This window comes from Argentina silus (genome assembly GCF_951799395.1).
Source record: "Argentina silus genome assembly, chromosome: 2".
Classification (NCBI taxonomy): Eukaryota; Metazoa; Chordata; class Actinopteri; order Argentiniformes; family Argentinidae; genus Argentina; species Argentina silus.
Genome location: NC_139656.1, coordinates 22,092,635 through 22,105,168, shown reverse-complemented (window position 1 = coordinate 22,105,168; position 12,534 = coordinate 22,092,635). Strand labels below are relative to the sequence as shown.

The 12,534-nt window shown below is 45.8% G+C and overlaps 1 protein-coding gene across 3 annotated transcripts in view; it reads right to left on the bottom strand.

The window, feature by feature from the left end:
- klhl13 (kelch-like family member 13) overlaps positions 1 to 12,534 on the bottom strand; it is a 29,359-nt gene that overhangs the window by 2,049 nt on the left and 14,776 nt on the right. For 2 of the 3 annotated variants that reach the window (XM_083687830.1, XM_083687829.1), the window contains exons 3-7: positions 9,633 to 9,774; positions 7,246 to 7,378; positions 6,033 to 6,229; positions 4,996 to 5,791; positions 2,419 to 2,532 (exon numbers count right to left, since the gene is read on the bottom strand). In XM_083687830.1, coding sequence (XP_083543956.1) covers positions 2,419 to 2,532; positions 4,996 to 5,791; positions 6,033 to 6,229; positions 7,246 to 7,378; positions 9,633 to 9,774 — 1,382 coding nt within the window. Of the gene's footprint in view, positions 1 to 2,418; positions 2,533 to 4,995; positions 5,792 to 6,032; positions 6,230 to 7,245; positions 7,379 to 9,632; positions 9,775 to 11,267; positions 11,332 to 12,534 lie in introns of those variants that run through there. The other variant, XM_083687831.1, reaches the window with a different exon arrangement.

The following is a 12,534-nucleotide window of genomic DNA, read 5'->3' as shown; positions in this document are numbered from 1 at the left end:
CCCTCCCCCCCTGAGTGGCTGGGAGCGAACACAGCGCAGTGAGGATCTGCAACGCATGCCGAACGGAGCCGGAATCCCTCCACTGCTGCTGCCCAACGTTCCTTCTCTCGGTCTCTCCCTCCCTCACACCCAGGCTCATTCATCTATACTTACACGTCTATTTTTAATCAGTGGCCCTGACTGATCAGAAGTCTGTAACGCCAAGCGTCTTCGACCGATCGATCAAACATTGAGACAGCCAGTGGATTCATTCTCTTTATTCAAGTGTGTGTGTGTGTGTGTGTGTGTGTGGAGAGACACACAACCAGCCTGGTATAGGGTGTGGTTCCTCTCTTGTTGAGTAGCATCTCCTAGCCCAGGGTAACAGATGATTCTGACAACCAACCCTACAGTGATACCATTTATATAAAAAAAAAAAAAAAAAAAAAAATAGGCCATCAAGCATCTACAAAATATCCCCAAAACTGTCTTAGTGATTCAACCAGTTAAGCTAGGTGAGAAATCATGTTTGTATTTTCAGTAAACTATCCCTTTAAAGCATTTTTCTTATCTTGAGGATATAAATAAACGGTTGTCCTTTCAGAGACACTTAAAGACAAAGCAGCTCATTGTTTTTGCAGCGTCCGCGGTACCGTATCTCACCCACGACCGCCACACAGACACACATTCATCTACTCATTCTGGGAGATAAAATTGGACTCTGCGCTTTGACCTGTCGTAAAAATGGATGAGCTGCTTGGAGGGAATCACAGTGCCGGCACAAACGAGACCCAAAGCACGAGGCAGGGGAACACAGACGAGCGAGACCAAACCAAAGGGTCAGCATGTTCCAAAAATACCCCCTGATGATGAAGAGAGATGATGGCCAGATGTGAGCTCCAATGTCACCCCCTGAAGATCCACCCTTGCTCTCTGAACATACCGCCGACGGCTTAGGGCAAATTCGCTGAAGGAGGCAGTTTGTTTAAGGCCGAGATAGCTCCAGCTCCAATTTAAATAGAACAGAATTTGAGTAGGATAAAAATAAAATAAAAAATGTCAGACCTACAGTAGATGAAAATAAAATGCTTTTCAAAATAATAAAAATATAAAATTAAATAAAAAAAAACGACATTAAATGATCAGAATCTAAAACCATGATAAAGAGGTCACTGTACTCTGCTCTGTGTGTGTGTGTCAACGCCACCCTGGGAGCTGTGATGGCCTGTAGGTTGACTGTGTTAGGTCCATCCACCTGACGGGATGCCTTGAAGACAGCACAACAGCACAGCCACCGTGTGTCACCCATTCTGTCCTGACAGAATCAACTGCACCTTGGTGTGGGGTGACCTTGCGCCGAGAGATGGTCAACCCTGACACCCAGGGTGCAGCAGAGGGGCTGCTCTCCAACAGTGCATCACTAGCAGCTCATTTCTACAATTACTTCACCTAGGCTGCTGATGCTACTGCTACTGCTACTACTACTACTACTACCTACTAACTACTACACCTGCATGCTGTTAAGGAAGTTCATTCATGCCTGCTGTTTGTGACATGCGAGGATGGCTGCTTGCCATAGTGCTCGTGGTGCGCCGGTTTAATGAAACACTTGTCAGTACCTGTGAGGCTGGAGGGTAGATCTACTGCGGGGCTCTAGAGGGTGTTGGTGTCTGGTTGTATGTGGTGTTGTTGTCTGGATGATAGTTCTGAACAGTGTGCCCACAGGGGACCAGAAAGGATTAACATAACCATGTCTGTGTGTGTGTTTGAGCTCCTTGGTGCACCTCCTACACAGTCATCAACCCCTCCCTCCCTCCCTTTCTCCCTCCCTCTGTCATCCATTTCTCTCTCCCTCTCTGTACAGCATCACTTTGCATTAGTCACACATTGAGAAACTAGGGCTCATCTCCATAAGGCAGGATTTGTTTTCAATCCTATGAAGTGAACAAGCACAGGGCTGACTCCTACAGAGCGACAGAGGATTAGTCGCACCCAAGTCTCTGACAAGCAGAGAATCAGAAGTTCCGAGCACAGAAATAGAGCCCGGCACTGTCATTTGGGAGAGAGGCTGTGAAAAGACAAGCCCATCTCCAGAAAAGCCACTCCATGACCTTGGAATGAGGGACGCTTTGTAGACGTCACAGTGGGCTGTTTGGGCACGGTTTGCCCACTCTCTACTCATCTTCTGGTTAACGTGGGACTGAAACGATTTGGAAGCATGACTGTCAAATGTGGAGCCTTTAGTCCCCCCCCCCCCCCCCCCCGACAGCAAACCCACACATCTATCTAGTGGGATACCAGTCACTTGCTGCATGCTATGCCATCTGGTACGGTGGCTCCAAAACAAATTGTACATGGAAAGGGGCCTCTGCCTCTGCCTCCACCTCGACCATGACCACCCAGCGGTATTAGCTACTTCACTTGACTAGACCCACGCACCTGAAATATACATGTAACCGCCGTAGACCGTCCCTGCGTGGCCGTAATGTGGCTCATTCATTTTGGCGACGTATGTCCACTCGTTCGTCCTGGGGTTGTAGCACTCCACGGTGGCTGGGGGGGGGGGGGGGGGGGAGAGAGAAAGCGCGAGAGAGAGAGAGAGAGAGAGAGAGAACACAGCATTAGTAGAAAGTAGGTCAAGAGAGAACTAAGAAGAACATGGCAGCAAATGAGGCGTGGGAGCTGAAATGGGACTTAAACACAGAAGAGACTCCCCACCCTCGGAGCGGACTACAGTGACCCTAGTATGGAGGTTGCAGGATGTATTCACTTCCAAATTGTGCAATTACACCACACACCACTACACTTGAATCTTGGGGCAAAATAATCTGATCATACACAAGTGTTGTTGCCTGTGTGTCAGTGTGAGATGTGTTTTACTCCCCTCTGTCTGTTCTGGACCCCCTCAATTGAACTCTGATCTCTCAGGACAGTAGCATTGACATGTAGCCCCCATACAGCCTAAATGAGAGACTGGGTAGGAGGGTTGCACACCATGTGACAGATCAAAACAGTAAATCCTACTTTGTCCTGGTCACATGATGCATGGCTGCATTGATCAGTTGACCCAGTTATGGGGGGGAGTGGGTGTGTGTGTGTGTGTGTGCGTCAGCGTTTCCCTGCCTGTGGTAAACAAGGGCCCCAGATCTAATGAGGAAGGCGCACAGATCACCACAGGTGAAGTTCTCCCATGGCATGGTTACCATGGTTACCTCTCCCAACAACCTCCTTGCATCACCTCCTCAAGCTCTTACTCCGACAGTTAAATCCATTTCACCACTGTGCTCAAGAGTATGTTCCCTAAACCCACCACTGTCTTTGCGGACGTGTGCTTATTGGTGTGATGCAGAGTACACAGATCCTTGGGGTATAATGGGCCAACCCAGAGCTGGTATCTAGTCTAATATACCACTCTGGGCCAACCTTGTGCCCAGACACATCTCTGTGATCTCTGCTCTGTGAAGAGACACAGAGGCCTTTACAGGAGGTACAGTTGTACATGTCACAGTTAATTGCTACGAGAGGTTGTAAAATGGGCGGTAGTTACCAGTTCAAATCAGTTTTATCATTAATCTTTTAAAGGAATCTTGGCCGGGAAAAAACAGCAGCAGCCATAATTTATTTGACCCTAAGCAATTAGGCTTCTGTTCTAATTATATCCTCTGTTCTATCCACTTCCCACACAATTCTTAAAAAATGGCCTGTCATGCGCAATAATAAAAAAATATCCAAACCTAATAAATGAAATAACAGCCCTACCAAGCACATTTCCACTTCTCCCCAGAGTGGTTTGCGCTTTAAGGTATAAATGCAAATGACTGCTCAAGAGCTTTGGATCCATGATGCTATATTTACAAGAGCCTTCTACAAATCAATTATTTAAACCCCAGAGATAGCAGTGCCGTCATTGTTTAAGCTCTGGCGTCCCAGCTAGGGTGAATTAATATGACAGGGCCTCACACTGACGGGTAAAGAGGTGCAGCAGAGGCATAAACAGGACGGATGTCCGAAGGTAACGGCTAAAGTAACATATCATGGATCACATAACTTAGGTTAACAAATCTGTGTGTGTGTGTACAGCGCACACACAGACACACACACGTATAAGTATAGGAGTGTGTGTGTCTGAGTGGAGCCTTTTATGTTCTTTAAATCTTTTAAAATAAGCTGACAGACGTTCACTTGCAAATCAAAGTTTCAAGCTCTCCCTCTTCCACATGGGACATCCATCAAAAAAGGTTTATGTACAAAAAGACTGAAGTGGGTGGTAGGATTACAAAGTCAGACAAGTGAAGGACAAGTGGCATCACAGGAGAAGAAGAATGCAGTGTATGGGTGACTATTCATTGCAGCACACACACAATAATAGTTTGGCTGAAAACACAACCAAACAAATACATAGAAAAAAACCAAAACTATTTTCCTTCTTTTTTGTTTTGTTTGAATGAAACATGTTCAATCCAAAAGAGTGCTGTCTGTTATTTTGATAATGTGAGTTGTAGAGAGGGCAGTAGTGCCCAGCCATCAGGCTCAATGCCCACAGCTGTAAATACAGCCCAGAGGACCAAGACATGGCAGCTAGCATGGCCGTCCCCTAGGCCCCATCATTATAGGGCTGCATTTCAGTACTCGGTGGCACCGCTCTGTGGCCTGCTGTAAGGGTCCATGTGCTGGGCTGGACACTGACGTCGATCCTCACGGTTTACTGGTATGCTACTGACTCACACACATTCTACAGAGCGGTCTGGTCCTCTCTGTCTCTCCCTCGTCCACCTGCTGTGTTTCACATGGTCTGTCTGGCTGCAGCTGGCCCTCCCTCAACCTGAACTCTGCTCCGGGTCTGTGGTGATGATGCCACTGATGCACCTGCTCTACATCATGACACGGCGACTCACGTGAGGTACAGATACAAAACACTCAACTATCACAGTGACAGGATGTGTGCGGCGGTGGCTTGATGTTCACCCTCCTTACGGAGAGAACCTGAAGGGCCGACCGTGATAAATGAATACTCACCGAGCTCCCCGGCGGCGTTGCGGCCGCCTACGGCGTAGAGGTGTCCCTTGAGGGCACTGAGGTGGAAGAAGGTGCGCTTCTCGTTAAGGCAGGCCACCTGCATCCACTTGTTGTAGCGCGGGTCGTACCGGAACACCGTGTCCACCGCCGTCTTGCCTTTGGTGTCGTAGTTGCTCTGGCCGCCCACCACGTAGAGGAAGTTGCCAATGACGGCGATGCCGTGCTGGTAGCGGGGGGCGTCCATGGGCGCCAGCGCCTTCCACTCGTGGGCCTTCTCGTCAAACAGACGCAGCTCCTTGCTCACCACCAGCTGCTGCCGCAGGACCCCTCCCAGGGTGACCAGGTGGGCGCTGTCGGAGCGGATGGCCGTCCTCTCCGACTGCATGACCGGCTGCATGAAGGGCATCATCTGGTAGTTGCTGGCCTCCAGGAGGAGGTTGACGCAGGTGTTGTCCGTGCGCATAAAGTCCACCGTCTGCACGTGGTTGATGAGCTCCTGCGGGTTCATGAGGGGGAAGCGGATGTTCTTCATGAGCTTAGGGGCATGGTCCATGCGGCTGTCCTCATAGCGTAGCCAGCGGCAGGCGGCCTTGAACAGGTCCAGTTCGCTGCAGTGCTTCAGGCTGTTGCTGGAGAGCACGAAGGCCAGCCGCTCAAAGGGCAGCTTGACAAACTCCCCCGTGCCCAGCAGTGAGGGGAAGTTCTTGAGGATGAAGTTGTTGACGTATTTGTCCACCTCTGTGAGGTTGTATGTGTTGGCAATGCGGCCCACCTCCACACAGTTATCCAGGGACACCTGCAGGCAAGAGAACGGTCAGTGATGCACCTACTCCTTACCATAGGCTCTCTCTCTCTCTCACACACACACAACATTGAGAAAAAAACATAGTATAGTGTATAAACAAGTCTTTAAGACCGCACATCTGCAGACATTGAAGGAAACAGCAGTCAGAGCAGAGGCATGATAAGCTGCTGTGTTCTAATCCCCCTGGGTTCTGGAGGGCTGAACAGGCTGTATTAGGCTCCTGTCTCCTTACCCCAGATATAAGAAAGACCTTGCAGAAGTCGAGCACAGGCAGGATCTGAAGGAAGCTGGCTGCCTCCAGTGTGTCCTGCAGGTTCTCCATGTTTAGTGAGAGCTTGGCCGTGTAGATGAAGTCAATAATCTTCTTCAGGCCTATTCGGTTAACACCATGAAGCTTGATGCACATTAAATCCTGCTCCTTCATTCCACCTGCATCAGGAGGGTGAGGGAGGGAGAGAAAAGAGAGGACAAACAAAACAGAAGATATATTACAGTGAGCACCGCTCATTCTTAGAGCCTGTCTGGTTGCCGGAAGGTCAAAGAAAAACTGAATTACTTCCTCTAAGAGTTGTGTTGACCTTTGACAAGCAAGGCTAAGTGGGTGGACAAACTCCATTCCACTGAACTGGTGAAGCATTTTCACACAACAACCTCATACATCGACAATTATGGCTGCATGTAAAAGAAATGTATTCACTGGAGACAGTTGTATAATTCACCCAGAGAAGGCTGTGGGTCGCAGTGAGAAGCCTTTACTCACCATCTGCAGCAGCATACTTCTCCTCTTGTTAGCGGATTAAATACTGACTCATTCTCTCTTAACACATCTATTACAGCCCTTTTTCTCTTTTTGAGGGTGTGTGAAATTGAAGAGTAAGTACAGTAAGTAGACTACAGCAAGAAAAATAAAAATACATCATGGTGCTGAATGGTGGCTCAAATGGATTTCCTCGATAGCATAAAATGGAGAAACAATTTTACTAAATAACCTTAGACTCATCTCAATGGTGAAAGGCATATTTGCATTGTTTTGTCAAAAAAGTACTTTATTTTTCGAAAAAGCACAAGCCTCATCAAACCCTTAAACCAGGGCAAAAGGCAAAAGTGTAATTCAAGAGGAGGTAAATCAGATTGCAGAGATGACGGTGGAAGCAAAAGGCAGCATCTCAAATCCTGGAGGATTCACACTGTGCTTAAGAAAAGGAGCACTTTGGGAAAAGCCTCCGAGGGAGATCGACAACTTCGAAATATGTCAGCTACCATGCTGGCTTTCATTCTGTCGCTCACAGATTTATACATCAACCAAAACAGCACAAGGCTAACAGCCGCGTAGCCACAGAGAGTGACATGTGATCAGGGAGGCTAATCCTCTAATCACTCCGTTCATCAATATTCATCCCAGTTTGCTGCTGCTCTGGACCAGTGAGTGGCTGTGCAGGTCTTACCTGTGAACATGGCTTTGAAGTAGTCGCTGGAGGAGGCCATCATGGCACGGTGCACAGGGAAGGCTTCATCTCCATCCCCAGCCACCAGCGTGACATCACACAGTAATCCCTCTATCCTCAGCTGGTCAAATCCCTGGGAAGGGAGAGAGGAGAGAGGAGCCTGTTAGAAAGCTGCGCTGGGCTGGGTGGGCGGAGGAAGGGAGGGGAACCGTCCTGAACCGGACGTGGCCTCATTTCTGAGGGGCTCAACCAAATCTCTGTAACCCTGCCCCCGAGGGTTATACAAACACTGTATTAATACACAACATAGAAAAATAAACAGAAACTACAGAACCAATATATTTGTGTATTTATTCGTTTAGTCTACCCATCTACAGAAAATGTGAAACTGTTATGAATTCAGAATTTATGAATGCTGTAAATTCCATCCAGAAAAATTAGGTCATTAAACAGTCCAAACATGTTGGTTCAAATTCACATGCCACTGAAACGAAACAATTAACGTTCTATCACAACACCTCGAACATCACATTTCCTCTTGGTCAAATTGATTCTTGATTGTTTCACGATGGCTCAGTTGAAATGATGAATTCAAAATCATTTACTCCCACAACATTTCTTTTGAACCTTTAGATGCCAAGGGAAAAGTGACACTGTAGTAGCTAAATAGATCAATTACAGCGTGTTTGAAAAAATAAAAATAAAAAAATAAAAAAAGACTGACAGTGAAGTCCCCATAAAGACACTGTCATATACAATAGCATCTTTCATGTACACTGACAACCCTGACCGCTTGATTAGCATTCAATATAGGAAGCAATTGGTAGGCAATGTTTCTCACACATTTTAATGATGTTTTGGTCTCATGCAGCCCACTGCGTGATGAGCATGTTAGAGAATGAAAACATCTGTGGCATCATGCATCACAGAGGGAGCATGGAGGACTAGATACAGATGCCAATAGATACATCAGAGATACAAATAGCCTACCAGTGGAATTGCTGTGTTGGTTTCACAGGAGATAACCTTTGAGAAATTGTTTCAAAACTATTTTTCAAGCAGACGTTTTGTCGTTATTTGTATGTTTTTTTATGGTGTTAGTAGTTTTTAATTTATTTGTATTTTTTTTAAATCTAACTCGGAACATTTTCAGACACAGCTGATGTCAATCGATCAGATAACCTTGCAGGGTCAAGGCAGACTGTCAGTCATTATCTGGTATCGGCAATGTGCTGCCTCACAAGTAGAAACACACACTGCTATGTTCCTGAGACCTCTCAACATGGGCTAACACACTGTCAAATGTAACACTTAAAAGGGGTTATCATACTGTTCAAGGGGGGAATCGAAAAACACTGTCAAAATAATAAAATATGCCGCCCCCCCACACAGAGAGAGAGAGAGAGAGAGACAGAGCGCTTAGGATGTGTGTGGGGACAGGTCACACATGGATGAGTGCAGCAGCTGCCAGGAGGAATAGCCCTGCATGGAGTCATGCTGTGACAACCTTCATGTGGACAGATGTGCAGAACTGAGCAGGACAGAGCCTGGAGCTGGACCCACTGACTGGCTGTGGTTTCTGATGTGATAAAGTACCATAACCCAAACACGCCAAGTCATTGTGAGCAGTGCAGGGGGTCAGAATCAGCTCTGTCTTCCCCCTTTAATGAAAAGAATGAAATCCTTCTTCTTGAATGCCTTTCAGTTCAAAGGATGTTTTTCTCCTATTTCAAAACTTCACATTTTCTTTTCATCAACACCAAAGACATCTTATTCTTTGCACACAGTTACAAACTAGGCCATTTGAAGCAGAGGGAAGAACAATCGCTTAACTTTTTTAAATCTAACTTCATTAAAAAATATTTCAGTTTGACTGGCCTTCATAAAAAGCATAACAGATGGACACATTTCTTTTTTTTGCTTTTTCTAACATAATCCCTTCCTCAACAATGAATGAATCAAATCACTGTGTGCTCATTCTTCCTATTAAATGCATCAAATCGACCAAAAAAACCAAGCAATTACAGTAAACCTTTACTAAGATATAAGTTACACTTCAATAACATACTGTGAGAGAAGGCCAATTCATTTTTTTGCCTCACAGGCTGAGGTACCTTTCCTTACAGTATATTGAGATAAGTACCTACCCAGCTTAAGTCTGGATCGGGCCCTTTGGCTTTCACTAAAGACCCAGGATTTTCAGACATCCTACAGGCTAGTATATCCACCTGTCCTTCAATCAATTAATCACAAGACCTCTGGAGGCCTCTGAAAATCACTGGCATATTTCATGAAGACTCTTATGAGGCTCATCAATCCGTACGTCTGCTCAGCCACCATCTCCACCCACCCCACACTATCCAGCCCTCAGCGTGGTGTGCTCTCACCTGAAGGACCACTGAGCTGTGTGTGTTGCTTGTGAAGAAGCGTGTGTTTCCTGTCTTTGAAGCCTGAAGGTGGGCAGAGATGCCCATGTCACCACACCCCAGCGACACTTTCATGTGAGGGTCGTCGTCCTCCACGAGGGATCTACGGGAGTAGAGATAGGGAGGGGGTGAGGGAGAGAGAGAAAGAGAGCGCATGAACTCAGTGACGTAGTACAAGCATCTAATTGACATTCAAATCAGATGGAGTGTTTGCATGCGTACTGTATGATAACAGGAGTCCTGAGATTTGGTGATGTCACAAAAGGAAATGGGTTCTGGAAAAAAAGGTAGCTTAAAAGCCACAACACCACAAGGGGAGAGCTAAGACTTCGCTACATTATTCTAATCAGGCTCCAGAACATGAATTCCCCAGCATCTTACAACTTCATACACCAACACTTAACATCTAACAAGCATGCATGCTCTCACTAAATCACTCAACGCACACACATGTACAAAAAGAAGGAAATAAGGGCCGATAGCTACTTTCCAAAGCAACATGGCGATTGGTCATGTTATTTAGAGAGGGAAACAGCCCCAGCCTGCTCCTTCATTGAGTCACACCTGCTCCAATACCACACCGTTTCTCAAGACAACAGTATCTAGTCTACTACCTGACGTAGCACCTGCACCATCCACCCTGACTCTGAGAGCACAGCAGTATCCCCTCTAGTCTAAATCTGACTATTTATCTGTACATATTACACCATTCTAAGGCTATACTTATTGTTTTGACTGTTATTACTATTGATTGTATATTGTGTTTGTTATTACTCTATTTATTGTATTCCCACCCTTGTATTTCACTGCACTGCTGAGAGGTAGCTTGTATTTAGCATTTCATTGTACATTTACAGCTGTATCCTCCGCATATGATAAATACACTCATAATTACAATGGAGAATACTCCTGCAGTAATACAGATGTAACGTTTCTTTAACGTGCGATCAGAGGTTTTTGAGGCTCACTAGGGGGAAAAAAAGTCCAGGCGAGCACTCTTGTTTGAAATGGGGCAGTCATTTGTGTGGGCTGAAGAAATCTTGTTCCCCTCCTTGCCTCTCATCCAATAATTTTGCATTAAATAATAATTAAATGGTTTCTACTTCAAAGAGATCCAAGACTGAAATACCCAGACTGAACGAGACCGGGTAGGATAATCGTGGATCTCATTCATATAACATGCCATATAAAAGCCAAGGTAATACAAGAGTACAGTATATTAGCAATAGAAATTCTGACAGACAGTCTCATAGGAATGGTTCACTATATCTACCAGACCACTAAACTACAGAATACCACATCTACTACTGCACATATAGGCCAAGACTACTGTAAGCGGTGTTAAACACATTCAGATCTTCCAGGACTGATGCAGTAAGGAAGAAATATTCTAATCTATGGAGTTGGGAAGACGGGCTAGTCAGGGAGGATGGGGTCGGTTCATACCGAAGGTATGTTCTACAGGGAGATGATGGTGGATGGCCTCTAGCAGGAGCTCAGGGTCAACACCACTCGATGCTGAGGAGTATTCATGGCAACAGGAGCGGTGAATAATCACACTGACACATGGCGCAGGCAGTGTATTGGTACATTTACCCCGTCAGGTGGTAAGTTGGAGAAGCAGCGAGAGAGTGGGTTGTCCAAACCACAAAGGAGTGTTGGCGGCTGCCGGAATGAGACAAAGAGAACAACAACAGCTATAGCATCCAGTCATAAAAAAACCCTGCTCCTCCCACCGACTGAAGAAAACATAACAGACACAGATGGCATCTGAAGTTTCATCCATGAACAGAAGGTTTACAGTGCAGACAATGTACACACACAAATTGAGTTAGCCTTTCAACCACAGTGTGTGTGTGTGTGTGTGTGTGTGTGTGTGTGAGAGAGAGAGAGAAAGGGGGGGGTGGTTGGGGAATTGCAATTTTCTTTATCATTACCAAGATACTGAAACATGGCATGAATCATCTGCTTGGAGACAGTAAACCATTTCTCCGAATTACATCAGGGAATAATTAATTAAATTGGTCAAATTGGATGGGGGTAGGCGTGCGATGCGTCTTAATTGCTTTTGTAAATTGGATGATGACTATAATGAAAACTTGCATCTTAAGAGCAGCAGACCTTTAATCAAGAGGAGAAGTTAGCAGTGTCTCCATTTCCTCTTACTCATACATCTGCTTGAAAATGTGGGATTAAAACAAGGCGAACTGTCGGCTGACAGTATGTTGTACACCTGGTCATTCCTCATGTTGTACACCTGGTCATTCCTCATGTTGTACACCTGGTCATTCCTCATGTTGTACACCTGGTCATTCCTCATGTTGTACACCTGGTCATTCCTCATGTTGTACACCTGGTCATTCCTCATGTTGTACACCTGGTCATTCCTCATGTTGTACACCTGGTCATTCCTCATGTTGTACACCTGGTCATTCCTCATGTTGTACACCTGGTCATTCCTCATGTTGTACACCTGGTCATTCCTCATGTTGTACACCTGGTCATTCCTCATGTTGTACACCTGGTCATTCCTCATGTTGTACACCTGGTCATTCCTCATGTTGTACACCTGGTCATTCCTCATGTTGTACACCTGGTCATTCCTCATGTTGTACACCTGGTCATTCCTCATGTTGTACACCTGGTCATTCCTCATGTTGTACACCTGGTCATTCCTCATGTTGTACACCTGGTCATTCCTCATGTTGTACACCTGGTCATTCCTCATGTTGTACACCTGGTCATTCCTCAAAGTGACAGAAGTATACTGGATAAGTAGATAAGATACAACTAAACAGGACATTTCCTCACAACTTCCTGAACGAGAATACCGTAAAACTTCCAATAAACGCCTGTTTCCAAT